Below are 27,504 nucleotides of genomic sequence, written 5' to 3'. Positions count from 1 at the left end.
GGCCCAGCCTTTCTCTTCACAAAATAAGTTTTTCGGATGCTTCTATATCTTGCAGGCTAGAGGTTTCTTTCTCCTTAGGCATTAGTTCACTTTGTTTCCCTCCACCTTTGATGCCTTTGTCATCAGGGAGGATGCTGGGAAATATCTCTGCTGGCATCTGACATGTGGCCCTGGAGAAGTGCTACCCAGGCCACCAGCCCTGCTTAGGAGACACTTGTGAAGTGTCCAAACTGCACACCTGTCTCCTCTGGGAAATGTTGGGGTAGGTTTTAAACATAAGCGTCTACTGAGGTCAGAGTTCATAGAATCATAGATTTAGAACTAAAAAGGGCCTCAGAAGTTACCCTCATTTAACAGAGTAACTTGTCCAAGTTCACCAAGCTAGTGAATGTCTGGGATTTAAACACAAGCCCCCCTGACTCCCAATGTTGTACTCCGTGTGTGTACTCACAATACACTGAGGGCGTGCCATTCTTCCCTGAACCCCTCCCTTATTCCTAATAGTGACAACATGAAAAACCCCAACTAAGTTGACAAAAAAAAGAATGCCCTTCCCCCACCTCTTTTCTGGTCAAAACTCATCTACTGTGTCATCCAGGAAATTGGGAGTCGTTAATCTTGAGAATTGGGAAATTGTTCTGGAGAACTGGACAAGTCTCCATCCCACTAAGATGTGCCAGATGTCTTAATGATAATATCAGTTGACATTTACATAACACTTCAAGTTCTGCAAAGTGCCTTGAAAGCCTTACAAAAATCCTTTAAGGTATTATTATCATCATCTCAACTGTAACTACAACGTTCTTTATACTAGTAGGGACAGCTCTTGCTTACTATAAGTCATAAATTAACTATTCCTCAGACCCCTCCCTTCCCTCAGGGAGCTCTGTGATGGCCCTGCCCCCTCTGCGACAACCCCAGCAGTTTCTGGACTTGGAATCCCGGAAGCCAGAGGGCCTTCAGTGACTGGGGACCAACCCTCCCATCCCCCACAACTAGAGCAGCTTCAGTGCCCAGAGCAGAGGACCCCTGCCTCCAAGCTGCACAGGTGCCACTGCCGCAGCCAAAAGGGAGAATTGTCTGTGTTAGTTTTTGAGAGCTGCTGAGAACCACCCCATAACTTAAAAGTGAAACTTTTCTGACTTTTATTACAGAATAGTCAGTAGCAAATTTAGGGGTTGAGATGAGGTTGTAGACAGATCCATTATAATTGATACTCTGTTATGAATGAATGAATCCAAATGGCAAACCTGCCTGAGGCTGCAAAGAGTGACTTGCTATCTATTTCTCAGCCTTTTGGAGAACCGGAGATAAGGTCTTAGGTCTTTGGCCAGTTCATACAGCTGTATACAACTACATACAACATGAACTGCTGGTGCCATCCTCTGAAGGCCAGGGGAGATAAGGACAGTGGAAGGGAAAAGCCAGCACTACTCTCTGCTCAAAGAAGCGTGTATCTTACTCACTAAATCAAATCAGCAAATATTTTTTGATTTGCATATTCAAGTTAACAGCCATTTATTAAGTGCCCACCATGTGTCAAGCATTGTACTAAATTCTAAGGATACAAAGAGCTCACAGTGTAATGCAAGAGACAATGTGCGAACAGCTATGTACGAACCAGCTATACTCAAAATAAATTAGAGATAATCAACAGAGAAAGGCACTAGCATTAAAGGAGATTGGGAAGGGCTTCTGGTAGAAGGTGGCACTTTAGCTAGGCCTTGAAGGACATGTTATGGTAGATCCTGAGGGGCATATACAAGAAAGTATAAGATAGGGTCCCTGCCCTAAAAGAGATTACAAATGCAAATGCAGTTTGGGAGATAAGACACACACAGGAAAAGATAACCAATGATGCCAGGCTTGTATGGTTAGGGTCAGGTAAGTGCTATAGAAAGTACATGCTCCCAGAGTTCCAAGGAGGGAGAGGTCACTGCCAGCCAGGCCAGTTTGAGCAACAGATACTCTGGTATCAATGCGGAGCTGCCCAAATCTTGTCAACAAATATCACGTTCCTCTAAAAATGAATTGGGGATAGGGAGGGGAGGCCTTCAGCATCTGCAAAATGTTCCTCTAAAATCCTCCTTCAGGAAGTGACCAAAACAAACCTTTGTTGTGTCTGGAGCCCTCCCTCCCTAGTGCTTGACCCCTCTCACCTGTTTGTTCTTAACCATCCCTGCGATGATCCCTACCTTTGGATGACTGGGGTACAGGGCAGAGAGTGGGCTCCCCGGAGGCACTTACACATGCCTATTGAAGCAGAGCATCTCTCCATTTGACAGCCGATCTGACAGTCTAGACCAAATCCCCAACAATGTAGCCCACGCAACGGAGGGGAAAATGACCCCTGCTTGTTGGAAAGCAAAGCGTCGAAACAAGGCTGGGAAGAAACGAAAGAAGAAAAGCTCCAAGGTGCCAGGCCAGAGGGGTGGACCCTTGGCCAAGCCTCTCCCCAAAACCCCTGAGCAAGAAAGCTGCATGATCCCTGTACAGGTGAGTGAGCTGAGCTCTGCCCTGTGTCTCCTTTTGTATGGCCTCTGCCAGTTGGGGGGGTGGGGGAGGGGCAGGGGCAGGGTGTTGAGTGATAGTGCTCATTTGAGGCTCTGCCCTAATGCTCATGTTTTCCCCACTAGGAGGATGAGTCCTCAGGCCCATATTTCAACAATATCCCTCAGTTCGCCAACCCTCCAAAGGAGATGCTCCACAGCCCATTGGTTTTTGAGAAAGTTGGAGCAGGCTTGCATTCAGCACTGAAAACCCACCCTCGAGCTGAACTCCATAAACTGATCAGCCCAGTGCAGTGTCTGAACCACGTGTGGAAACTTCATCACCCCAAGGACTTCATCCCCCAGCCAGACCTATCACGCTCTTCCGCCTATAAGAGACTGCCCCATCCTTTCCCCTTCTCCCCATTTCTTGTTCAAAAGCCCAGGCCCTTGGGGACCTTCTTGCTGGGCAACTTGGCCCATGTAGAAAGCCAGCACCACCTATCTGGCCTAGGCCTGGAAACTCCCTGCCCAAAGCATGGCACTTCTGAGAAGCTTTCCGTGGAGGAATATCTCGTGCATGCCCTGAAAGGGAGTGTGAGTGTGGGTGAGCCCAGGAACCTAACCAGCCTCGCTAAGACCTGGCAGGGAGGAGGGACAGGTCACCGAGGCCCAGTACCTGAGACAGAAGAGAATGAAGGCGTCCTGCTCACTGAGGTAAGCCACCAGGAGCACTCCTTAGGGCAACAAGAATCCCCTCCAGGCAACATGGGGCTGGGCCTGGGAGGGTTAGGAGCCTTAGAAAATCCAAAAGATCATTTTCTAGTTTCCTATTGTTGAAAAAAATTTTTTTTCCTAAATGAAACTGAATTGCCACAACTAGGCTGTCAAAAATGCTAAACTGGCACTTCATTCAGAATTATCCATTGTTAGAGCCTGTTAGAATGTGCTTCTGACCCTGTGTCCATGACCCCCACTCTGGTGACCAGGCCAGTTAAGTCACCAACCTTAAGTGGTTTGAGCAGTAGACACTCTGGTATTAATTTCGAGCCTTTTTCACCACCCTTGCTTTTTCTTCACAACAACCTTACTTACTTACTGAAAGGCTCCAGAGCTCCAAGAAAGGGTAGTCACTTTGGGGTGGAAGCAGCTCGGCACTTAACTTACCGAGTCTGGGTCAGAAACATCCCAGCTGAGGGAGCACCACCAAAAATGATAGCTTAGAAACTCTTTCCTGCTTCAGTCCTTTGTCCATACATTATTCAGGGCTTGGATGCCTGGCCTTTGATTCTAGTGTGTCTCTCCTTAGAAACTCAAACCAGTGGATTACGAGTACCAAGAAGAAGTTCACTGGATCAAGAGCCAAGACTGCCTGGGCAGAGGTTCTTTTGGGGAGGTGTACAGAATGGAAGACAAGCAGACAGGGTTTCAGTGTGCTGTCAAAAAGGTATGCATGCAGGGGGCTCTTGAGGATAAGCAGAGTAGCCAGTCATGTGGGAAGCTGGGCGTACATCCAGCTGTCTTCCTTCCTAGCTTTCTTTCAAGGACAATCGCCGAGCAGCTTTGAGTCTGGCATGTAGCAGAGCTCTGCTGCTGGTGCTGTCTGCTTTGGTCAGGCTGAGAGAAGCACCCATTCTCCCATGACCCAGAGTAGGAATTTTGTTAGTATGTGTACATGTCTATGTCTTTATGTAGGGCGTAAAAGTGCAGCGATGATTGTGTTCGTGTTGGAGGCTCCCCTGTGGGGGCCCAGGGTATTAGGCCACTACAAAGGCTACAACCCTACACAGGCTGTAGTCAGTCAAGCAGGGGTGTGGAATAGGACAGAATGCACATCTCGAGGGAATCTCTCCAGCAGGAGAAAGGGGTGGTGTCAAAATGAGATCAACTGGAAGAAGAAAAAAGAATTCCACAATTTTGCGACTAAAAACAACTTTACCAAAGGTGGCTGAGTGGAAAGATCACTGCTCTGGAGTCTGAAGGCCTAGGTTCAGACTCTGCCTGTAACCTATATAATAACCTCCTTAGGCTTTGGTGCCTTTGTCTGTCAAACGAAGGGGTTGGACGAGGATGGCCTCTGAGGTCCCTTATGGCTCTAGAGCAGTGGTCATTTGGAACTGAAGACCAGAAGAGTGAAGAGCCTTTTCTAAGGTGAACAGACAGTGTCAAAGCCAGTCCTGGAACAGAGGTTTCTTAGTTATTTCTACCCCAGCATTCAGGGTTTTTTCCAGGTTGGGGTATGGGGGTAGCAGAGAAGCAGAGTAGCAGCACAGACTTAGGATTTCATCCATGTAGGGAACTCTTGGTGAACTCAAGCCTTTCTAGCCTCATTGGACATTACTAACCCTCCCACACTCTGATCCAGGGAAACTGTGCCTCACTCATGACTCTCTATTTCTGGTCTCCATGCCTCTGTCTGGCCATCCCCCAGGCTTGGAATTCACTCTCTCCTTAACCATTACCTCATAAGAGTCTCTCTGGTCCTTTAAGGTGCCACACAGGCACCATCTTCTGCATGAAGCCTTCCACAATTCCCCAAATGTTGGTGCCCTCCCTCCCGAACTGGCCTGCGTTTAACTACTTTGTATGTGTACTTTGTGTATTTATTAACTATATTTACACTGCATATATTTTATGTATACATGCTGTCTCCCCTGTTAGAATGTAAGCTCATTCTGTGTACTTATATCCCCAGAGCTTAACACACCTGGCACATGATAGTCATTTAACAAATACTTGACTAATTGATATCAGTGCTGACAGGTGACTGTTCTTCAGCTTATAGGCTTCTCAGGTTGCTGGGGCACTCAGAGGTTAAAAGTATTGCCAGTGTAGGCCTGAGGCAGGACTTTCACTCAGGTCTTTCTCACCCCAGGGCTGGGTGGCACAATGCATTTCCCTGTGCCAATGTCCCAGAGTGCTAGCCACCCAAGCAGATATCAGTATTATGGTAGAGAATAAGTGTGATTTCTCCTTACCTCCCTGTAGTTAACCAGGACCCAGATTTCCCGACTGCCCATCCAAGGCTTTGTCTCTGATATGAGGCTATGAGGCTAGGCAAGAAAGGAGATAAGAGCAGAGTCAATGGCAGGAGCCCAAGCATATTAGCCCTGCTCCTCCTTGACCCCTATCTGGCCTTGTGCCCGGCCTTGTCCTTGCCCCACCCTTCCTGATTCAGCTGCCCCCTCTTCTGCCTTCTAACACACAGCTCACATGAGTTGGGCACTACCTGGCTCCTCTTCTTCACCTCTGTTCTCGGTGATAGCAGCTGAGAAATTTGGAGGCAAAGGTTAGAACAGACTAATGTCACCTCTTTGATGCAGGGTAAAATGAACTTTAGTGAATACACCTTAGACTCAAAGACATGAGCTGATAGACATAGCACAAAAGAGATCTTATAACTGGCTCTGAGTATTGTGTTTGGGCCAAGTGAAAAACAGAAAGCATCATCTGGTTTGTAACGTGTGGTTGCTATGACATTAGCCATTTAGATCTAAAATCTGCACTGAGTAAGGGTGTGGTATGTTCTGTTGGGCCAGGCATAGCCATGAAGTGTGGGTGAGAAGGGAAGGAGGTATCATGTCACACTCATAGATTGTTAGAGCTGGAAAGGATTGTTAGAGCTGGTGATCATCTAACAAACAGAAATGTATTCTCTGTGCCCTGCACACCCCACCCCACCCCCCACCCCCGCCCAGCTTCTCTATCCAGCCAGTGTAGTTGGGAGTGAGCCATACTGTTGGAGTGACAGCAATCCTACTATGTACCTTGCTCCCCTCCCCAGGCTAGATTTTAATCTAACCCTCTCCTTTTATGGAAAACTGACTGAGTTGTTAACCAAACCTGAAAAAATACTGCATAAACTTAATAACTAAGCACCTCCACCCTCTCTCCCAGAGAGAAGCATGAAGTTTTCGCCAGCATTGGCCATCATCTTCTGCTTAGAGGCTAGGGTCAAATGCCTGACCTTTTCTGCTTAAGTTTGCCACTCAGTGATAAAAAACACTTAGCCATTCCACCCAGCAGGGGGATGGGAAGTTTAAAGTTTGTGAAGTGTTAAAAGTGAACACTTGAGTATTGAGGGATGCTACCACTGGACTTCTCAGGTGTTCTCATTCAACAGTTCTGACTCCCTCAGCAACAACACCAGTGGAGTGGAGAGCAGAAATAGGGAATCTCTCACTTCCCCCAAAGACAATACAAATACATCAAACCAAAGCACATTCAGACTTCCCAACACCAGATCTGCTGAAGACAGCCTGGGTTGACTGATCTCAGTGCTTCCCCACCCAAATCTCTTCAACGCTTAATTCAGTTCTGATCCCCAGAAGCAGCTGGCAAAGCAGTTCACTAGACAACTCTCCTGTTCTTGTAGCAGGACAGAAGATGAGGCCAGCATACTTGGGTTCGGTATTGAGGAATAGGGCATTATGTTTTCCTTACCACCCCCCCAAGGGCTCCAAGAAGTTACCAGGCCTGAATCTGGGAGGATCAGGGGTCAAGGCAGCACATTAAGGGTGTCAGAAAAACCAGGAAAGTGGTGCTTCCTAGTTCTATGGGAGGAACTGGGAAGTACAGATGCCACATGATGATGCCAGCACTTGTTGGTTCTCCTTCTAAACCATTAGAGTCACTGATTCACCACATATGGCAAGTGTGTACCATTATTTAAAATCATTTCATCAGTGGTCAGAACATCTTAGGGATATCGGAGGACCTTTTTTAGATTTGTCACAAATTTGTAAAAGGCAGCTAGGTGGCACAGTGATTTGAATGCCAGGCTAGAAACAGGAAGACCTGAATTCAAATCCAACCTCAGAACTCACTAGCTCTATGACCCTCAAGCAAGTCACTTAACCCTGTTTGTCTCAGTTTCCTCATCTGGAGAAGGAAATGGCAAACCACTCCAGCCCCTCTGCCAAGAAAACCCCACATAGGGTCACAGAAAGTCAGACACAACTGAAAAACAACAAACAAATTTATAATGGGGAGATCTTAGCTAACTCACTTCATCGTGCCATAGGCTGTGCTAGCTCCTTAAGAGCAGAGAATGTCTCTAATTTGCTTTGTCTGGTGCCCAGCACAGCCCCCACACATTTATAAACACATCTCTAGTAAATACTGAAACATTGCATGGATATCTTTTGAAATATTAAAAACACCTTTCAGCTTTTCATTTTTCATAGTAATGGAGAGATTCTCATGCTATTGCCAGTTGGTTAAGGATTTTAGAGGCAGGAAGACTGATGATTTTAAAAGAGTTTTTTTGAGTAAATTCTTAAACCTTTTTACTAAGCCATCTTCTACACTGTTTATAATTAGAAAAGCTACATTTTCCACGGAGAGGCAGCACATGAAAAGTTTCCCATGCAATCAAAGCTTCTATTATGCTAGATTAGCTGTTCCAGGAACATTATTACCCTGCTCTACTAAATCACTAAGAAAACCCATATGAGCTGTGTTGTAGAACCCTTGGGGTTCTGTGGGGGAGGGGAGTGCTGCTACACCGACGCCCTCTGCTGGGCTCAAAAGTGCTGTATTCTGAGAGCAACAAGAACCAGAGCCAGGCTTCTGATTAGACAGGGAAAAGGTGTGCAGAGCATTTCAGAGCTTGGGTCTGTGACCTTGTAGGTTCCTTTTAATAAAAGTCCAAAGCACAGGTGACCAAGAAAATGTGACCAACAATCTGAATGGAAACCCAGATTTTGTAATAAGAAGAGACCCAAATGCTAGCATGCTGAAGGCTGATTTTATAGGAGCTGCCATCAATTTAGATAGAGCCTCATGCTAACACCTGCTGTTCTTCCTTCCTTCCCCCCCATCCTAGGATGAAGAGGGACCGTGTTCAGTTTGTCCCAACTAGATCTACTCAGTGCTTAGCAAAATGCCAAGAGAGACTGGATATTGAATAAATACAACAAATCATTGTTATCCAGCATGATCAGTGGATAGCGCTGAGATAGTGTGGTTAATAATAAGTAGTGTATACTGCAAATATGGATTGCCAGTTTAAAGAAAAGTTCAGTAAAATAAAATGTGCCTCACAATAAAACTTGACTATAATTGAGTCATGAATAACTTAAAAATACTCTGTGCCCTTGCCGTGTGTCAAGGTTATCATCATAAACAAACAATTAGCATTGTAACAGAAGGGGACAGAAATTTCTGGTTGAAAGGATGCCAGATAAACCACCTCTTGTCCACTCTCATAGACTGACATTACCGACTGACTTTTGTCTCCCCCTTCTGGTTCCTTTCAGGTGCATGTCGGAGTTTTTCGTGCAGAGGAGTTAACGGCATGTGCTGGACTGACGTCACCCAGCTTTGTCCCTCTCTATGGTGCTGTGAAGGAGGGTCCTTGGATCAACATCTTCATGGAGCTTATGGAAGGTAAGAAACAATGGCCGAGGCCCTTCCTCCTCCTCTGCCTCTTCTCTCAGCTTCCTCGGGTCTTTGGTTTTTTTGTTTGTTTGTTTTTGCGGGGTGGAGGGGGCGGGGGGGAAGGCAGGGCAATTGGGGTTAAGTGACTTGCCGAAAGTCACACAGCTAGTAAGTGTGTCAGGTGTCTGAGGTCTGATTTGAACTCAGGTCCTCCTAACTCCAGGGCCAGTGCTCTACTCACTGCACCACCTGGCTGCCCCTCGGGTCTTTGTTCTATCGGCTCTCCCTACCTGTGGTGGGAATTGCTTTGATTAGCTCCTGGTTGTTGCTATTCTACTTGGGCACCCTTCTCAATGAGCAGCTAAGACCATAACCCATTGGGGAGGGTCTAGGAGAACAGTGTAATTCTTGCACATCACAATCTAAAGACTGGAACTATTTTTTTGTCCTTTCAGGCGGCTCCCTGGGTCAGCTTATAAAACAGAAGGGCTGCCTCCCAGAAGACCGAGCCCTTTATTACTTGGGACAAGCCTTGGAAGGGCTGGAATATCTCCACACACGAAGGATCCTCCATGGAGACGTGAAAGGTGAAATTCACAGTCTCGCTGTCCTGGCCTAGGGTGGTTGTGTTCACAGAAGTTCCTGGACTCCATCCTGCTGGATGATTAGAGTCTTCTATTCTTTTCCTCCTAACCAGTCGTCCTCTAGTCCAGAGGCTCTTAACCTGGGGTCTGTGAACTTGTTTTATTTTTTAAAAATATTTTTATAAATATTTCAGTGTAATTTATTTCTTTTGTAATTCTATGTATTTATTTGATGCATTCAAAAACATTATTCTGAGAAGAAATCCATAGGTTTCACTAGACTGTCAAAGGGGCCTCTGACAATCAGTCAATCAGTATTTATTAAGCAGTTACTATGTGCCAGGCACTGTGCTTAGCATTTGGGATACAAAAGAGGCAAAAGCTGCTGCCTTCAGGGAGCTTACAATCTAATGGGGTAGACGACATGCAAATAAATATATACAAAGCAAGCTACATACAGAATGAATAGGGAATAATTAAAAGAGGGAAGGCTCTAGAATTATTGACCCCCAAAAGGTTAAGAATCTATTCTCTGGTCAAAGGGAAAATATGTTTTCAGTGCTCTTGATTCCTGACCATTGTAATCTGTAGTAATCGGTATTGTTGGAGAACTGACAATAGTCATCTTGACATCTACAATTCCAGAACTAGATTTGGGAATGCTAAAACATGTATATTACAAATGGAATTGTGGAGGCAGTGCCACCAAAAGGGCATCTTGGGTACCCTTTTCCCCTTCCTTCCCTGCAGGCCAGCCTGGCCTTAATGGCACATTGTGCCAAACTGACCAGCACCTCCTGTACTGGAGAGATGGAAAGTAGCCCAGAGTGGAATGAATGAGAGAGTTAACCAAACTTTGGGAGGGAAGTTTACAGAATTTGAGCCCAATTCAAGTCTGACCTGTAACCCTCTCCCTTTTATGAGTAATGAAATTAATTAGAAACATCCACAGCCGTTCTGAGTTCGCCAGAACATGGACTCATTGAGGACCAGGCCAGACTAAGCCGGGGGTGGCGGGCCAAGTAGCACCACACCCCTCCCTGATCCTCATCTTCTTCCTCTGGGCTCCCAACAGCTGACAATGTTCTCTTGTCTGGTGATGGCAGCCGGGCGCTCCTCTGTGACTTTGGCCATTCTGCTAGTTTGCAGCCTGATGGCTTGGGAAAGTCCTTTCTTACAGGTAAGGTCTGTCTCCTCCATTCAGAATCTCTCAGGGTTCTTAGATTTACCTCACTTTTGTGACCACTAGTTAATTGAGTAGCCGGCGGTGTCAACAAAACTACCATTTTGGAATGACATGCTTAAAGCCATCTTTCTGTTCACCCAACCCCTGGATTTTAAAATGTATTGATTTTGACTGAAGAAAAAACTGTTAGCCATATCTGATCCTTTATTATTGAAAAAGTCATGTTGGGGACTCTAAGTTTATTTTCATTTTCTACCTCCCACACAGACCCACACTCTTAAAAAGCAAATTAAAGATAAAGCTTAGTACAGAGATCAAGGACCATTATAGACACAATTTCAATCCCTACAACAGATTGTTCTGTATGTGTTTTCACCCATTTGATTCATCAATATAAATTTCATTTGGAAGACTTGTATCTTTAAAGTTCCTTTACAAAGTGACTTTGGAGGGAGCCATGGGATATCAATGGGTAGTTATCCCCCAGCCTCCTGCTTGCTAGAATTCTAAGACATGTTTTTACCCTTGACTTTGTAGGGAACTACATCCCCGGCACAGAGACCCACATGGCTCCAGAAGTGGTGTTGGGGAAACGCTGTGACTCAAAGGTAGATGTCTGGAGCAGCTGCTGCATGATGCTGCACATGCTCAACGGGTGTCACCCTTGGACCCAGTACTATAGTCGGCCTCTCTGCCTCAAGGTGAGTGAGGATAGCATATCCAGGAGTTGCCTGGACGGGTCGAGGATTCCCCCCGCCACCACATCCATTGCCCTGATGAGCTCAAGTGTCGAGGACAGCTGGCCTCCTGCTGCCTGATCCTTGCTGGCCCCACCTAACATTGTTCTCCTTTTTGATACAGACTCCCTAGGCCAAGCCATTGCTTGTAGCTTCTTTAGGGTCTCAGGCTACGGCCTAATTTTGGACATTTTGATTCTAAAACAGAGCATTTAGTAGGAAGAGAAAATGGAATATAAAAGATTTATTCTTCAAAGCAAAGCCCAGCCACTTATCTTTCTGAATCTCACAGATTGCCAACGAGCCACCACCTGTGAGAGAGATTCCCCGCTCTTGCACCCCTCTCACTGCTCAAGCCATCCAAGAGGGATTGGAGAAGGAGCCTGTCCAGAGGGCATCTGCCACAGAACTAAGGAGAAAGATCTGTCTGGCATTGCAGCATGGTAAGGAATTTAATACTTCTTCTCCGACTAAGCTATGACCTCCCCCATCTCATTGGGACACTTTTTAATGTAGAAGACAGTCCAGCTTCAACTGATATAGAAGGGGGCCTCTGAGCTCCATTTGACAAAGTAGACAGGATTCCAAACTGTACTGATGACCTAGTCCTCGAGTACAGCGTCCTACGGACCCACCCCTCCTGGGGAGCACTAACTGGGTATAAGGGAGCTTTTGGAACACGGGAAGACTAGTTTACTCTTGGAGTCTAAAACTGGGTTTCTGGATTGCTTCCATTGCAGAGAAATTTTCTTCCCCACACCCTGGTTTCAGAATCTTCTCTTTGCTTTGACTGAGACCTTCTCCCTGATCTGTTTTGTAGCTTCTTAATCATGTAGTTACCAATATTAAAAGTAGAATAAAAGAAATGGACTGTAACCACTACCAAATAGACGATGTGTGTGGCTGAAGCATCCCCCAGTCTCTGGAAACTATCCCCATTCTCCTCCCCATGAGCCTTTCTCCATCTCTTCATCAGTCTGTTCACTAGCTCACCCAATATGAAACTTCCTTATTGATATCCCCTTTCCAGGCACCTCAGGAGACCCATAGAAAAATAGATGTGGTGTAAATAGCATTTATCCTCCCTAAAATGTTTAACATATGTGTCTTTTGTGTTTTGTAGTGGGAGGTTTGAAAAGTCCTTGGAGAGGACAATATAAGGAACCAAGACAGTTGCCTTCAAACAAAGAGAATAGCCTAGAAATACTGGAATCCTTGTCTTTGCCAAGTAGGCCCATCCCAGAGGCTCCAGGGCCTGGGCTAGCCATTGAAACAGTGGGTTTGACCACCAAACTTCAACCACCTTTACCACCGGACCCACCAGAGCGAAATAAGTTGTTGCCACTGAGGCTGAGCCAGGAGGAGTCTGGGACCTGGGAGCCTCTGCCCCTTTCTTCCCTGGGCCACATCCCTGCCAAGAGCTCTTGTTCAGGGGAGCGAAAATCAACCTCTCCAGATGAGGAACTTCAGCAGCTTGAGATAGGTAATGAACTTCTCTTGAGACAATCTAGGCCTGGTCACTGAGAGGACCCAGTTGTGTAGTGGCCTGTTCTTCCTCCCATAGCTTCATGTTTCGTAGGTTTTCTTTTCAGCACTTTCCAATGGGACCCCCTCCTTTGCCTTGAACCCCTCTGCTCTCTGTACGTGAGTCTTTCCCAGGGTGGGGGAGTCGGCGCACTGCTGGTGTTTTATATCTTGTCCTGCTGTTTCTTGCAGAATTATTTCTGAACAGCCTGTCTCAGCCATACTCCCTAGAGGAACAGGAACAAATGCTCTCGTGTCTCAGCATTGACAGCCTCTCCCTATCTGATGCTGGTGAGAAGGTAAATAACTCATTTCCTGAGGACAGCTCTGGGGGTATTGATTATGTACATAGTCTGTATTTCCATAGGATGGGTTCATGTTGGGAAGCTAGGTTGGTTGACACTTGTAGGGACTGGTGAATGGCCTGTGTGTGAGTAGAGGAAGAAGCAAGCAGATTCCCCTGCCCCAGTTTTGTCCACCTCTTTTCCTTTAGTAATCTGGAGATGGCATCTCATCGGGACACTTTTTAATGTAGAAGACAGTCCAGCTTCAACTGATACAGAAGCGGGTCTAAATAACCCCAGGACATGGCCGAATTAATTGGCTTATTGGCCCTCATTCAGATGATTCGCTTTCCCTTTATGTCAGGCCCTTCATGAGCCCCTGCTCAAATCCCTGAAGGTTGTAAGAGTGTCAGCCTGGACCAGTGATCCTATCTAGAATTTTAACTGTTTCTCTGCCCATTTTAGAAGGAAGGAGGCACCTCTCCCCAAAATGTGACAGACAGGAAATTAGCCTCAGCCCTGGGTTGGAATCACAAGACAGGGAATAAGCAGGCTGACTTTGTCCCCTTTTGATTTCAGAACCTGTCCAAGGTTTCTCAAAGCTTACGAGAGAACTTCAGCTCTGGAATCCATTCATGGAACAGTCAGGCAGACGGGCAGAGTTTCAGCTGGAACAACCTACTGGGGCGAAGCCGACACGCAGACGTGCCCAGCTATTTCAACGGTAGGACCAGTCACCCACCTAGCTCAGGCTCCCCTGGCCCTTCGTCTGTAGGACAACATTCGGTCTGCACAAGAACATGGACTTGTTCATTTTTTCCTCTCCCTCCCGTTAGCTCATATAAGGAGGAATTTTCAGAACTTGACTCACCTATTCAGCAAATAGGGTACTGGATGAAAGCCCTTCTTCTTCTATGGCTTTTTCCAGCGGGGCAGTGGGGAAAATCTTGTCCTCAACATTTTCTGAATTCTGCACTTTTTAGGGTTGGAAGGACCCTATCTGACTTAGATAAGCAGACAATGTCTTCCACCCTAGAAGAGAGCCAAGAAGAGAAAATGAATTCATTTTATCAGCTGGATAGGAAAAGGAGAAAAGAGGTCCCTTGGGATGTGTCAACCCAGAACTCAATGATTCCTCTGTGGCTGCCATAATCCAGGACACCCTGCGGTTGTGCCTTGGCCCTGGAATCCTCGGTGTGATGATGCCAGACCACGGGGGAAGGGAAGGAGGACAGGAGAAAATGGCCTTATTTTGAAACTTGGCTCACAAGCCTGGTTTTGTGGCTTTGCAAATAGACTTAGAAACTCCCATCATCACATAAAAAATTTCCCCAGCCTTTCCCAGTTACCAGTGTCATGCTGATGATGCATTGGATAGTGCAGGACATCAGTGGGCAAATAAGGCTCCAAAACAATGAATTACATTTTTAAACTCTTAGTTGCCCACGACCTGCTAGCCATTGGGTTGTTTTTTTGTTTTTGTTTTTAACATCCATGCTAACTTGAATCAGAATTGAAATTTTTGTTTCTGTGTCTATAGCACCCTAAAAGCCAGTACTGGCTCTTCACATTTGAGAGCCACATATCAGCAGAAAACTTGGGCGGGGCGGGGGAGGGACACTGTCACATGGCTTTAAGCAGTCTCTTCAGTTTTCTTCCATGGCAAAAGATAAAATTTTCTCTTTCCTTCAGAGAAGTGGGAGCCCATAGGTGATTACAAAGTAGCATTGACAGAAGGCTCGAACCCTATCTCCCGCCCCCCCCCCTTCCCCAGCTTTAAGGATCTCACATCTTGCTCATGGTCAAACCTGTCTTTCAGGTGTGAAAATCCAAATCCAGTCCCTGAACGGGGAGCACCTGCACATACGAGAGTTCCACCGAGCCAAAGTGGGAGACATCGCCACAGGAATCAGCAGCCAGGTAAGATGGCAGAGACCACCTCAGGGAGCAGGAGCATAAGTCAAAAGAAGTGGGAGCCCCACGAGGTAACTGGCTAAGGCATGTGTGGTGTAGTGTGCCTTTGCTGGCTGCCTCTGGCCAGAGAGGGGAAAGTACAGGAGACTGGACCAGAGGCTTCCTGAGCTTAACGATGGCCAGAGGAATCCCAGACTTGTAAGGAAAAGCCTTGCTTCACAAGAGTTTTTGATTCTTAGTGGTGGCATAACACAGCCTGGCTTGCTTTAACTGCTGAATGCGCCTTCTGAGCCTGCTCTGTCCTGTACTCCAATTCCCAGATCCCTGCCTCTGCATTCAGCCTGGTGACCAAGGATGGGCAGCCTGTACACTATGACATGGAGGTACCTGACTCGGGCATCGACCTTCAGTGCACCCTGGCTCCCGACTGCAGTTTCGGTTGGACCTGGAGAGTCAAGCATGGCCAACTGGAGAATAGGCCCTAGCGTCCCTTCCAGCCCCAGAGCTTGGGATCCTAGAAATCAGCCTTGGAAATGCTGGAATAAGTACCAGCTTTTGATTCTGCCTGAAGAGGACAGGTGGACTTGGCCTTCTCCAAGAGACTTGGCATCTGGTAATAGGGATGAAAGTTGGAAACCAGAAAGCTGGTACTTGGAAATTTCTGATGGTCCACCCAGCAGTCCACCAGTGTGATGGAGAAATGGTGTGTGTGTGTGTGTGTGTGTAGTCATCTTCACTTGAGTCCTGACTAAATGAACTGGTATGGGCCTTGCTGAGTGTGGAGGAGGAAGACATTTAAAATCTTCCTTCCTAGGAATAGAAAGGAGTTCCCTCTCTTGGCAGAGAAAAGATGCTGTGGCATGTTCTGCAGCAGTGAATCACCTTACAGCAATAGGGAGAGATCAGCTTTGAATCTGGAGTTGAAGGGAAATGTGGGACAGCCACTGTGCCCTGCTTTCCTCCCAGCAGGTAGGTGTGAACAGGATGACTCTCCAGAAGGTGCTCACCTGTTTCCAGTTACAGGAACTGGTGAGGAGGATAGGGTGCTTCCTTAAGTTAATGAGGAGGCTGAGGTGTTCCGTTTTTTTTGCTCCCCTCTGGCCAGGCCGCATTCCACTGGCTCACCTTCATGCTGCAATTAGGACCTTGCAGTGATACTGAATCTTCTCTGACTCTCTTCCTCCTATTTAAAATGAGAGACTTTCAAATGCAAAGCAAAAAAAAAAAATCCCTAAAGGCATAAACTTCCCATTACTAGAATTCTCTTCATTTTTGGCGGGGAGAGGCATATCTATTTGAGAAGGTATTTGTGTGACATGAGTCTCAATAGAACCAAACTTGTCTGAACCCCACAATGCCTAGTACATGTTTTCTGCACTGTCGGTGGTCAGTAAATGGCCTATTCAGTGAATTTCTCTTTCCCACTTCCATCTAGGAAGCCAGGCTGACTAGAGCTTCAGGTTACAGCATATGTGAGAAGGCCTTTACTGTCCCAGGTAGAGGAGTTAGCATCATGCAGTTTCAGAGCTCCTTCATGTACAGCTGACTGGGCATTGGGAGAGAACCAGGTTTTATTCCCAGCTCTACCAATGCCTCTGGGATCTCAGACACACAACTCTCCCTTAGTTTTCTCATACGTAAAAGTGGTCGCAGTAATCACTCGTTTCTAAGGACGTGGTGACGATGCAGTAAGATCATCGATGTGAAAGCACTTTGCAAAGTGAAGTACCCCCCAAAATGCCAGCTCATACTGGTTCTAGCTGCCAGGTCCAGCCAGACCAGAGCCTCAGCCCCTTGATTTCATTCACTTGTTTAGTGTCCCACTCAACAGGGACCGACTGGGGCAGGTCGAGGCACTGAGGCGCCTTTGCCAGCTTGGGCCGGCCAAGTCCACGTCCCTCCCAAGCACCGAGAGTAGCACTTTGGGTCCTCATGCAGCTTTTTTCTCAAAGCACTTTGGCAGCGTTGCTGCCCACTTTGAGGGCAGGTCCGTGTCCTTGTGTCCTCCGACTTTTATTTTTATACTTAAACACATTTCCACAGATTTCCCACCCACTTCTCACCCCATTCCCCACCCACCTGGAGGAGGGGCTGAAAGGACTTAAGCCTTTGTCAGGGGCAGAGCAAGGCCTAAGCATTGACCTTCTGGCTCCTGCCACCTTCCCATTCTGTTCACTGTGCCCTCGCCATGTAGCATTAAGTCAACTATGAACTGTTTACATTTAGGAGGAGGGACAGTCATGATACCACCAGCCCCGTAGCCAATCTGGGATGGGAGCCTCCCCCCTTGGGTCTTTCATTCTACAGATGGTCCATCAGAGGATACTGAGCCCCCCTCCAAGGCTCTGGCATGGCTCTATTCCCACCAGAACTTTCTGTGCCATCATGGGCATAGGAGTGGAGGTAGATCAAGTTTAGGGGTCTGAGCCTCAAAGCCTGATGGATGCGTATGGATGAGCAGCAGCATGTTCCAGTGGAAAGTTTGGAGTCAGATGACCTCGTTTCAAATCCTTTCTCTGCCCCTTACTTGGATGACCCTGTGCAAGTCCCTTAGGCTCTCTGACCTTCAGTCTCGTCATCTGTGAAGAGACAGTTGGACTAAAAGATAGCCTAAGGCCCCTAAATCTATGACCCAGACATGTGAAGGATATCTTAAGGTCCCTTAATGTGCTTGCTCTGTGAAAGGAGGGGCAGGAACATGTGAGGGCCCAGATTTCTCCAGCCGTTCCACCGGAGTGCAGCCACTGAGAACCCCAAATGCCAACAGACACTAGTGGTGGAGTCACAGCTGCCCAGAGCCAAGGACACTGGAGAGCAAGTCCTCCAGCCTCAGTACTGCCCTCCTCGCACCGTCAGTGTCAGCAAAGATGGACTGACTCTTCAGAGTTGGGTTGTAAATGTTGCCTTTTTTTTTCTTAACAGTAAAGTTTGGAATGGTGATTATTTTCCTAAACAAGTGTGTCTCCTCTTCTTGGATTGTACATGAGGCCTTCCTTGTTGCTCCCCTTGGCAGCTGACCTGAAACTTCCTTTGACCTCTTGGTGGAGTCTTTCTAGACTATTCTCTGATTTCATAGCAGGGGTGTTTTCAGAGTCTTTAACTTGTGCCCTCCCCAACTTCTCCGGCCCAGTCTAGAGCTCTGTGCACGCAAACCAAGCCAGGTGCTCCACCCAGCAGCAGGGAAGTCCCTGGACACCGTCCAGAAACCAGACGGAGGAGAGGGGGCTGACGTGGGACCAGCACACCTAGTGGCTTAATGACTGGCCCTCCCAACCAAACTGAGCCCAGTCCTGAGCATCCAGGATCAAGGAAATATATGAGAAACAGCTGCCAGAGTGAATAAGAAGGGGATACAGAACATACCTCCCAAGACACATTTCCTACCTCTGCAGCCATCCACCAGAGGAAAACTGACACAGGCCCAGAGTCCTTGAGTGTGCTGGGAGTCAGCCACTTGTGGCTCAAGTCCTGTTAGCCTGAGGACCCCCCAGGTAGGCACCACTGGCCTAGCAGAATGGCCTCCTGGAGGACCTGAGTTCTCTTGGTCAGTTGGGTCAGCGAAAGATGAGCTTAAGCTGAGTCTGAGACCCTCAAAACACTAAGTGGAGGAGTGAGGATTCTGCCCCCAGGCTCTGGGATTTATCCAGTCTTGGGGAGAGTGTCATGGGGACCAAAGCACTGGACCTGGAGTTTCTCAGAAAGCCCGGCTGTGTGACAGTGGGCAACTTGAGAAGATCTTTGGGCCTCCCTCCACTCCTTCCAATATGTCTAACAAGCCTGTGATTGCAGCATTTCTGTAGCTCCTTAAGGCTTACAAAGCACTGTGACTCTTTTGACACAGCCCTGGGAGAGAGGGGCTTTTATCCACATTTTACAGATGAGGAAACGAAGGTTAGATGACTTGCTGAAGGTCACATGGGGCGGCTAGGTGATGCCATAGTGCACAGACCGCCAGGCCTGGGAAAACTCTTCTTCCTGTGCTCAGATCCAGCCTCAAAACACTTGCTAGCTGTGTGACCCTGGGCAAGTTTTTACCCTTTGCCTCAGTTTCCTCACCTGTAAAATGGGCTGGAGAAGGAAAGAGCCAATTTCTCCGGTGTCTTTGCCCAGAAAATCCCAAATGGGATCACGTAGAATCAGGGCACGACTGAACAGCAAGGTCACACAGGTGATAAGAGGCAGAATCAAGAGGATGTGATTTGCCCGAGGTCACACGGCTAGTGTTGGGGGCAGGATTAGAACTGGGGTCCTTCTAACTCCAGGTACAATACTGTCTACCGCGCCACTTAGCTGCCCCTAAGGTGCCAAAGGCTAGTCCGGTTGAAACCGGGCTTCAGTTCACCTCCCGCAGTCCTGAGTTCGTGGCTGTTTGTCGGGGTGCTTGGAGATCCTAGAAGACAATACAGACGCTGGGAGTGGGCTAGTGTGTGAAGCCACGAACCCCAGGGAGCCGGCCCAACCTCATGGGGGTCCCGAAAGACAGGCTAGGAAGGAGAAAGTCAAATATCTGGAGGCTGGAAAGGAGCGCGTCGCATAGGTCTGGGTGAGCCTCAGGGCACCTTTACCTCCCTCTTTCCCTGCCCTCCCTCTCTTCCACTCTCGCGGCCCCTCCATTCAAGCGTCCTGCTCCTCCTCCTCTTCCGCTCCTCCTCCTCCTCCCACGCAAGCTCAGCGGAGTCCGCTCCCTCCATCCCAAAGGGGCGTAGGAGAGTGAGAACGCGGCCAGCTACGTCCCTACCTCCTTCTGCCTCTTTCCACGGCCGGCCCCAGCCACCCTGTGACGTCATAGTGAGCCGTGACGTCACAGGTCCCCCGCCGCTGCCCTCACCGGAGAGGAGCGGGGGGGATTCAAAGACCGCGCTGGAAGCGGAGGGGCAAGCAGCAGCCACCAGCCCACTCCCCAATTCGGGGCAGGCACTGGAGTCAGCATGGGGGTGACAGGTGCGAGGAGGAGGGGCGCCGAGGCGAGGGCAAGGGGAGTGGGTACAGAGGGCTCTGGGCAGCGCCAGGACCGCAAAGACCGCCCCGCAGGAGCAGAGGTAGAAGTGGAAGGTCCATCCCGGAGTTAGAGCCAGAGTCCAGCCTTTCCTCTCGCTTTTTGTTTTTTTACCGAGGCACAGAGAGGTTCCGTGACTTACCCGTGGTCACACAGCTATTACAGCGTCCCAGGGGGCATTTGAACTCAGGTTAAGCCCAGCTCTCTGTCCACTACTACTTCAGGAAGGGAGCAAAGGAAGAAGAGGACCCAGAAAAATCACCCCAGGCTACCAGCGCTGCCCTTCCCACACACCTGGGCCCCCAGGCAACACCTGCGCCCAGCTGCCGTCAGTGCAGATCTTGCCCCTCCCCGCGGTGATGAAAGGTTAATTCGTGAACCCATCCCAGGTCCCCTCCCCTCCTGGAGGTCTGCGCTGGTCACCAAAAGCCCCTTCAAAGCCCCAGTGAATTACACCTTCATCTCTGTCACCTACAGCTGTTGTCTCTCCTGAACGCTGGAGGGCTGAGTTATCTAGGAAACCCTGGCACAAACAACGCAAACCAGAAGCTATTCCAAAAGTGACCTCTGTTTAGAAAATCAGCCTGGCCTAATAGGTCAGAGCTGGCTTTAGACAGGGCCAGGAAAGCTTGAGTTCAAGGCTTCTCCTCCCCCAAAGACACACACATACACACACACACACACACACACACACACACACACGCACTGGGGCAAATCCCTTAAATCCTCTGTGTTCTAAGCAGCTCTCTAATAGTAAAGAAGGTACCAGCCTGCTTCAATAGCTTCCTGGGGGGGGGCCAATGAAATCACAAGTCCACTGCCTAGGCCTTTGATTTTTGTTTTGGTTGTGGGGAAGTATGCACGTTTCTTCACAATCTCTGCTACCACGGGCTCCGGTCTAGCTGGGATTGTGGTTGTCCCCTTCTTTCTCTCCCCCTCCCTACAATGGCCTCCACCACCAAAAATCAGGTTCAGTCATGAGGAAACCACAGAAATCATCAGACCAGAATAGGAGTCTCTTCTCCCTCCTCACCCAAAGACTGGGATACAGTCTCACACTCAAGGCATGTGACAACATTTCTAAAGATCTGGTGATGACAAATCCCGATGCCTGGCCCCTAGTCTCTGATCTATTCCCCTCGTTCAGACAGTCCCACTTTGGTTCTAGAGAGTTCCTAGAAAGCAACCTCACTGTTTCTATAATGTCTAGAATGAGGTTATTATCTGTAAAATATTTAGCACATACATAATAGAGGCTTAACAAATGTTTGTTCGCTTTCTCACGGCCCTACATAGCCCTTAACCAACCTGACCCCTCAATCAGAGAAGGTAACTTCTGTAATCCAGGATGGCCCTTCAGCCTTATGGGGAAAATCCAGCTCTGTGTTTGCTACTGCAGGCCTCCTAGCTGGTTGCACTGTCTTTTGATAACTATGGAGGAAGGAAGAAGTTTTGCAGAATTCACTACCACCACCACCACCATTGGATGGAGAGTTTCTCATATTAAAAAATTACATATCTTAGAGGAAAGAATAATGAATTTGGGCCTCCCCTTGCCCAGGGATCATTCTTTCTCCAAGATTCGATTTTTGCCTTTGAAGATCTCAGATTTTTTTCTCCTCCCCCCCTCCCCACCACACCACACACACATACATCTGGTATAGACTGTTAGACATCTTCCCAGATCAAGTAACCAGAGTTAAGGCCCTGGGATTGGATAACATCAGGAGAATGAAGGGAACATAAACATGGGGCTGGAAACCTTGGGTTGGGGAAGGGAAATGGGTAGAGGAGGAGAGGTCTGGATTGAGATCAGTAAAAGACTGTAAGAACATTCTAGTGGTTCCCCTGTTGTTAGTGTGGAGGAGACTAGAGAAAGAACGGGGTGGGGGGGGGGAGGAGAGAGAGAGAGAAGAATGGAAATGTCCATTTAGGAGGAAAAGATATGCTTACAACAGTGGTTCTTAACTTAGGAACCTTGATAACTATATTTTAATGTGATTGGTTTCCTTTGTAAATCCTATACATTTTATTTGATGCGTTTGAAAACATTATCCTGAGGAGTCCATAGGCTAGATTACCACGCTGCCAAGTTCAGAAAACTGTTTTAAGATTAAAAACTCCTCCAAGCCTGAGAGTGTAATATGGGGCCCTAAGTGGGGGAAGACTTCTGTAAGTTTGAGAGGGAGGGGTGTAGAACAGTATAAGAAAGGGGATAATTGACAAAGTGGACAAACCCCTTAAAGATATCAAGCCGAGAGACAGACAGACTAGGGATGAAATGGAAATGCAAGGTGGATTTGAGATAAACCTTTGATGGAGGGAGAGAGAGCAGGTGATAGGATGAGATGGGGTCATGAAATACAGATGAGAGACAGAGAGGCAGAGACAGAGAGACAAGACAGAGAGATCTAGAATAGGTGGAAATGTAAGATCTAAACATTTGATGGAGGGAGAGAGGACAGGTGATGCAAAGGGATACTCAAAGAGTAGAGATGAGAGACGGAGAGATAGAGACAGAATAATGATACAGAGCCCAAGGATGGGTGGGAAATGGGTTTGCGATGGGAGTTGGGAGTGAGTGAGTGACAGGGTCAGCTCAGGGAAATGGATAAAGGATAAGGCCGCCTTCTTCGATGACCTTTGCACATTTTCCCCATTTTTAACTAGGTGTCAACGGATTTCCTTGCTGTAGTAAGAAGTCTGTGGAGGTCGTGGAGACACAGTGAGGCCCAAGACCCATCCCTAACCTCCATTCCTCACTGCTCCACCCTATCCCCATATCACCTGCCATCCTATCTCCCCACCCTGCTCCTTATCCCATCCCTGATCCCACTCCCCACACACAGCTTCAGAAACTTGAACCTGACCCACCTGGGGGAGGGGGAAGAAGAGAAGAAAAGGGCTCCCCTGCTCCCCAAGCCTTCTCCTCAGTCCCTTTGGTGATTATTGGAAGCTTCCCAGGACACTAGGAACTCGAGGCTAGAAAGCACCATAACCCCATTTTGCTCTTAATAGGAGGATCCTGAAGGGGAAAGGGAGTGATGGGGACCAACTCCACAGCCTCCCCTTCTATGACGAGTATAGATGTGCCGAGCGCATGTCTGCATTCACTTCAGGGGTAACTTCCCAGTACCCCCCTGACTTCTCCTACAAGGAGGAATTCAAGACCAAGCCCTTCGGGGGCTATGACGCTCTAAGCCAGCAAGGGTCAGATCTCAGGAGGGTCGAAGAGGAGGAGTTGGAGGAGGAGTTGGAGGAGGAGTTGGAGGAGGAGGAGGAGGAGTTGGAGGAGGAGGAGGAGGAGGAGGAAGAGGAGGAGGAGGAGGAGTTGGAGGAGTTGGAGGAGGAGTTGGAGGAGGAATTGGAGGAGGAGGAGGAATTGAAGGAGTTGGAGGGGGGTAACAAAGAAGAGAGCGGCACAGCTCCAAACAAGTCTTTTGTGGTGGCGGTGGCAGTGGCAAAATGGGGCACAAAAGCAGGGTGAGCTAAAGAAGTCTCCTAGTCCTGCCTTCCACCCACCCCTCGCACACACCTGCTCCCTCCCTCTTAGGCTGTCTGACCTGCCGAGGGGTCCCCGGTGGGAAGTGGGCTGGGCTGGGCCAGGAGGGTTGCAAAAGCCTATGAGTCTCATCTCATTGCTGCCTCTGGACCTTCTCCTTGAAGAGTCAGACCCAGAACTCACGGGAGGCTATTGGGGGTCAATCACTCCCCCTGCCACCTTGGAAGGCAGGGCAGGTTCCTTTCAATGCAGAAAGTCAGATCTCTCCCCAGTCTCCTGGTGAGTGGCAGAGGAGGAGGGCCCAAGGGTACCCAAGAAACTTAAGGAGGAAGCTGTGATGCCCTACCCCACGCACACAAACATGTACACCGTTGCTCCTTGCCCCCAGCTCATGGCCTTCTTTTTTATTCTTAACAGTGATGACTTTCAGGAGGACCCTGACCCCCAGCCTGAGCCTGTGGAAGATGAGATCGAGGTAACAGAGAGTCAACTTGTTGTGGGGGTGGGGGACCCTCTTTTCTGGGGATATCTCTCCTGGGATGGGAGGTAATCAAAGGTAGTGTCTATTTCCAATTTCAAAGCTACCCCCCTCCATTCCTCCTCTCTCCTACTGACTGGCGGAGTCCATGGAGAGGGGCTGGCAGTCTTTTTAGACCATAGTGCCTGCCCTTTGCCCACTCTGAGATCTCGCTGCCCAGCTCCCAGGGCCTTTCTGCCTGCTGTGCCCCCACATATGCATCATTCCTACCCCTTGACCACTTGCCCCAAGGAGGGAACAGGAAATACATCGGGGCATTAGACCAGGTAGGAGTGGCGGAGGATCTGGCGAGCGGACCTGCCCTTGAGGTAGAGGAAGGGAAGGAGGAAGAGGAGGCAGTGGTTGGCACAAGTGTGTGTGTCTGTGTTGGGGAAGGGAGGGTGGCCCATGGGCTCTTGCCCTCTGCAGCTGTTAGATGACACCCTTGACCTGGAAGCAGAGCAGGACCTGGATTCGGATCCTGAATTGGAGTCCGAACTGGAGCCAGACCCTCAGCTGCTCCCGGAATCGGAGTCAGAGCTAGAAGATGAAGTCCCTGTCCCGGTCAGCGTCTTTGTTCAAACCTCCAATCTGGCATTCAACATGGCCCCAAAGAATGTGCCCACGGGACCCAGAGTAAATGTCCAGATCCAGACAGCTGTTGGGCCAAAGGGGACGTTGGAGTTAAGTATTTCCCATGAGCCCCGGAGCCCAGAGCCCACAAAGGTGAAGGATGGTCTGCACCATACTTTCCGATCGGTCTTTGTGCAAACTTCCAAGCACCTGTTCCGGATGGACAAGCTGATACAAGCGTCTGACCATAGCCTCAAGCAGCCAATAGGGATAGGGCGCCACCCATTCCCAACGCGAGACTGGCCTTTCCAGAAATCTGTAGGAAGAACTTCCAGGGAAGGCCTGCTCTCTGCTAACAAATTGTCCAAGATGTTTATGGAGGACGTCAGAGTCCAGACCTCTCACCCAAGCTTGGGCATTGAAGGTTTCCCACCCCAAACCCCCATTCAAGCATTACTACCAGAAAAGTCATCCTCGGGAACCCAATTGCTGTCTTCCCGAAACTTCTCTGCTAAATTCTCGGAGCCGTTGGACTTGAGGATGCTGGACTCTCGTCCGACCTCTGCTAGCCTTCCCCCGGCACTGGTTTCTAGCGCTGTGACCTCCCGAAATTCCTCTGCTACAGAGCCGATACTAGATGCCAAAGCTCTGATTTCCTGCAAGTCTTCCACAGGGCTGAGAACAGGTTTGAGGTCACCCATGACCCCAGGGTCAACCACGGACCTTTCCTTTGCAACTGAGCAGCCAGTGTCCTCTTTGCCCCTCTTGAAGCCACCAGAAGCAGGGGAGCCTCAGAAGTCCATCAGCCAGGAATTTGCCCTGAAGCCAAGCTTTGCCCTGAACATGACCAAGTCAGTCTCAGAAAGGGCATCCATGGAAGGGGAAGTTAACCATCTCCAGTCTCCATCTTTAACCGCAATGTCATCAGGACCTTGGAAAGAGTAAGTAGAATCCTAGTTCCCACCCAGCCTTCAAGACCTCATTTGCATATATGTGTATATTTGTGTTCTTTTGGGGAGGAAGAGCAGAAGAGGATCTGATGAATTGTCCATTTCCTCTCACATGGGAACATACATAACACTACCCCATCCCCTCCAGAAGGGGAAGGGGGCTAGAAGACGGTCAGGTAGGGACAAGGAACCAGAATGATGCTACCTAGAAATCACAGAGGTGGTGGATGCTGGAGGAACAAGGTGATGGGAGCCAAGGAACCCCTGGAACCGTGGAGAATGAGGGCAATGAGGCCCAGAGTTCCAGCTGTTCCACATCTATGAGGGGTGGAGGAGGAGGGAGGGGAATCATTTCCATGAAGTTCAGACCCCTTTCTCAGAGAGAACCCCCTGGCCCAGATGGATAGATTCCTTCCCCTCCCCCACTCCCAGACCTCTTGCTTGGCTCTTTGCCTGGACCAGGGTTGACCATAATACATACATGGCCTCTAGGGTGAGGAGGGAATCAAGGTCTGGGGCATGGAGGGGGGTGCGGAGCCTACGGACCAGCGCATCCTCTCCCAGCGCTTCGTGGGAATAAGCAGACATTGACACAGATGGACATCCAACTCCAAGAGCCTGGGAGGTATGGGGGTTGTTAACTCCCCCATTTTCCTGCCACCCATCCCCCCCCCACTGCCTCCAGCTAGGAGAGGCTACCCTTCTCTCCTCTGGTGGTGGGAAGGGCCTGGGCCTCCCATGACTCTCTCTCTCTTATATTACAGCTCCAGGTCAAGAATCAGAAGTGGGAACCCACTATTCCTACATATACATTTTAAGCTGTCACCCTCACATCATATCCCCAAAATGCTTAGCCAAAGATCAATAAACCCTCCAGTGGTGGCTTTCCCCACCGGCTCCGCTTTTTTGTCCTGAGGCTCCTGGGTTGAGGGAGCTTTGAGCTCTTCTTTCCTCTTTCTCCAGCTGCGACGATGTTCTTTTTTCTACTCGTTTTTAGTTTTTGGTTTTTTTAGGGAACCCCTCCCCACTTCCCTTCCCCCACCATGAGCTTCCCCTAGGTCCCACCTGGCTAGAATTGCCCACCTGTCCATTTCCTGCAGTTACTTCCTCCCACACAAAACTTACTACTGGCCCTGTGCCCCAAATGACAAGGGATGAACATGGTGGCATTCTTAGCGGGTAGCCCCTAGGTGAGGGTTCTTAGATCTAGTTTGTGGCTTTCACTATGGATGTTCGATGAGGAGGCTCCCTCCCGGGCATCAGTTGCTAAGTCTGTAAAAGAAATCAGTGGACAAAATAGAAGCAATCCCTCTGATGGCCTGGAATGTGAAACCTGCTAGGATTCTTTGAATAGCAGGGAGGTCTCCTTAGGTTGGGACAAGTGATGACCAAAATTTTCTGAAAGTGGCTCTTCCCATATTTTTCAAGGGGCTTGTGTAAGTTACTGGTTTATGATTTTGGGGAAAGAGTCAAGGTACCAACGCTCTAATTCCTGGTATGACCTTGAACAAGCTCCTCCAGCCTCTCTGGGACTCCAGGGAGTCAGACTCAGTGCTCTAAAACTATGATCTCGTGATTTATACTTTGGTTCTTGCCCGAGGAGGATTTCAAGTGGACATACCACTTTGGCTGAAAAGTCCTGAACTGCTTGTGGTGGAGCGGAAGGTCATCCCTATCCCCTGAGGCTGGTGCCCCAAGGGAGGGTCCTTTTGGAGCATTGTAGAGTGTAGAGTAGGGTAGGCTAGCTAGCTTCTTTAGGGTCTCAGAGACTGGCTTTAGGATTAAAAATCCTCAAAAACTGCCAAAAATGCCCACCTAGACTCAACTTCCTAGAAACAGGGTCCATGGGACTGAGAGGGACATCAGT

At 48.7% G+C, this 27,504-nt stretch overlaps 1 protein-coding gene across 2 annotated transcripts in view; it reads left to right on the top strand.

Annotated features, from left to right (window-relative positions):
- MAP3K14 (mitogen-activated protein kinase kinase kinase 14) overlaps positions 1–18,052 on the top strand; it is a 49,366-nt gene extending 31,314 nt beyond the window's left edge. The window contains exons 3-15 of one of the 2 annotated variants that reach the window (XM_036757483.1): positions 2,286–2,496; positions 2,637–3,206; positions 3,799–3,936; positions 8,750–8,879; positions 9,326–9,457; positions 10,530–10,634; positions 11,178–11,341; positions 11,670–11,820; positions 12,501–12,860; positions 13,094–13,200; positions 13,765–13,909; positions 15,005–15,105; positions 15,420–18,052. In XM_036757483.1, the coding sequence (XP_036613378.1) occupies positions 2,286–2,496; positions 2,637–3,206; positions 3,799–3,936; positions 8,750–8,879; positions 9,326–9,457; positions 10,530–10,634; positions 11,178–11,341; positions 11,670–11,820; positions 12,501–12,860; positions 13,094–13,200; positions 13,765–13,909; positions 15,005–15,105; positions 15,420–15,584 (2,479 nt within the window). In that variant the 3' untranslated portion in view covers positions 15,585–18,052. The remainder of the gene's footprint in view (positions 1–2,285; positions 2,497–2,636; positions 3,207–3,798; positions 3,937–8,749; positions 8,880–9,325; positions 9,458–10,529; positions 10,635–11,177; positions 11,342–11,669; positions 11,821–12,500; positions 12,861–13,093; positions 13,201–13,764; positions 13,910–15,004; positions 15,106–15,419) is intronic. The other variant, XM_036757484.1, reaches the window with a different exon arrangement.
- The last annotated feature ends 9,452 nt before the right edge of the window (positions 18,053–27,504 follow it).

Source organism: Trichosurus vulpecula, chromosome 4, assembly GCF_011100635.1.
Source record: "Trichosurus vulpecula isolate mTriVul1 chromosome 4, mTriVul1.pri, whole genome shotgun sequence".
In the NCBI taxonomy this organism is placed as follows: Eukaryota; Metazoa; Chordata; class Mammalia; order Diprotodontia; family Phalangeridae; genus Trichosurus; species Trichosurus vulpecula.
The sequence above is the reverse complement of the archived record's forward strand: the minus strand, read 5'-3'. Positions and strand labels throughout refer to the sequence as shown.